Consider the following 1,209-nt stretch of genomic DNA (forward strand, 5'->3'; position numbering starts at 1 on the left):
CATGTCCACCTTGTGTCCATCTCCAAATCCATCCCATGTCCACCTGTGTCCACCTCATGTCCACCTTGTGTCCATCTCCAAATCCACCTTGTGTCCACCCCGTGTCCACTTTGTGTCCACCCCACACCCACCCCGTGTCCACCCCGTGTCCATCCCATGTCCACCTGTGTCCACCTTGTGTCCACCTCACACCCACCTTGTGTCCACCCATGTCCATCTCCAAATCCACCCCATGAGTCCACTCTGTGTCCACCCCGTGTCCACCTTGTGTCCATCTCCAAATCCACCCTGTGTCCACCCCATGTCCACCGCGTGTCCACCTGTGTCCACGCCGTGTCCACCTCGTGTCCACCCCACGCCCACCACGTGTCCACCTGTGTCCACCTTGTGTCCATCTCCAAATCCACCTTGTGTCCACCCCGTGTCCACGCCGTGTCCACCCGCCGCCCACCTCGTGTCCACGCCACGCCCACCACGTGTCCACCTGTGTCCACCTTGCGTCCATCTCCAAATCTACCTTGTGTCCACCCCACGCCCACCTTGTGTCCACCTTGTGTCCATCTCCACCTCCACCCCACGCCCACCGCGTGTCCACCCCATGTCCACCTCGTGTCCATCTCCAAATCCACCCCACGTCCACTCTGTGTCCACCCCATGTCCACCTGTGTCCACCTTGTGTCCATCTCCAAATACACCTCATGTCCACCCCATGTCCACCTTGTGTCCACCTCTGTCCACCCCGTGTCCATCTCCACTTCCACCCCACGTCCACCTGTGTCCATTCCATGTCCACCTCGTGTCCACCCCATGTCCACCTCGTGTCCACCCCGTGTCCACCCCACGCCCACCGTGTGTCCACCATGGGTCCAGCAGTGTCCATCTCCAAATCCACCCCGTGTCCATCCCATGTCCACTCTGTTTCCATCTCCAAATCCACCCCGTGTCCACCTGTGTCCACCCCACGCCCACCTTGTGTCCACCCCGTGTCCACCCCACGCCCACCCCATGTCCACCCATGTCCACCTGTGTCCACCTTGTGTCCATCTCCAAATCCACCTTGTGTCCACCCCACGTCCACTCTGTGTCCACCCGTGTCTACCCCCCACCCACCCCGTGTCCACCTGTGTCCATCTCCAAATCCACCCCGTGTCCACCTCGTGTCCACCCCATGTCCATCTCCACCTCCACCCCATGTCCATCCTATGTCCA

The 1,209-nt window shown here is 60.6% G+C and overlaps 1 protein-coding gene across 1 annotated transcript in view; it reads left to right on the forward strand.

Annotated features, from left to right (window-relative positions):
* Positions 1 to 1,193, forward strand: part of LOC107199536 (36.4 kDa proline-rich protein-like) — a gene marked incomplete at both ends in the record, with an annotated part of 5,199 nt that extends 4,006 nt beyond the window's left edge. Inside the window, one exon of the mRNA XM_015616854.1 lies at positions 5 to 1,193. Coding sequence (XP_015472340.1) covers positions 5 to 1,193 — 1,189 coding nt within the window. The remainder of the gene's footprint in view (positions 1 to 4) is intronic.
* Between the last annotated feature and the right edge of the window lie 16 nt (positions 1,194 to 1,209).

Source organism: Parus major, unplaced genomic scaffold, assembly GCF_001522545.3.
Source record: "Parus major isolate Abel unplaced genomic scaffold, Parus_major1.1 Scaffold970, whole genome shotgun sequence".
NCBI classification, from domain to species: Eukaryota; Metazoa; Chordata; class Aves; order Passeriformes; family Paridae; genus Parus; species Parus major.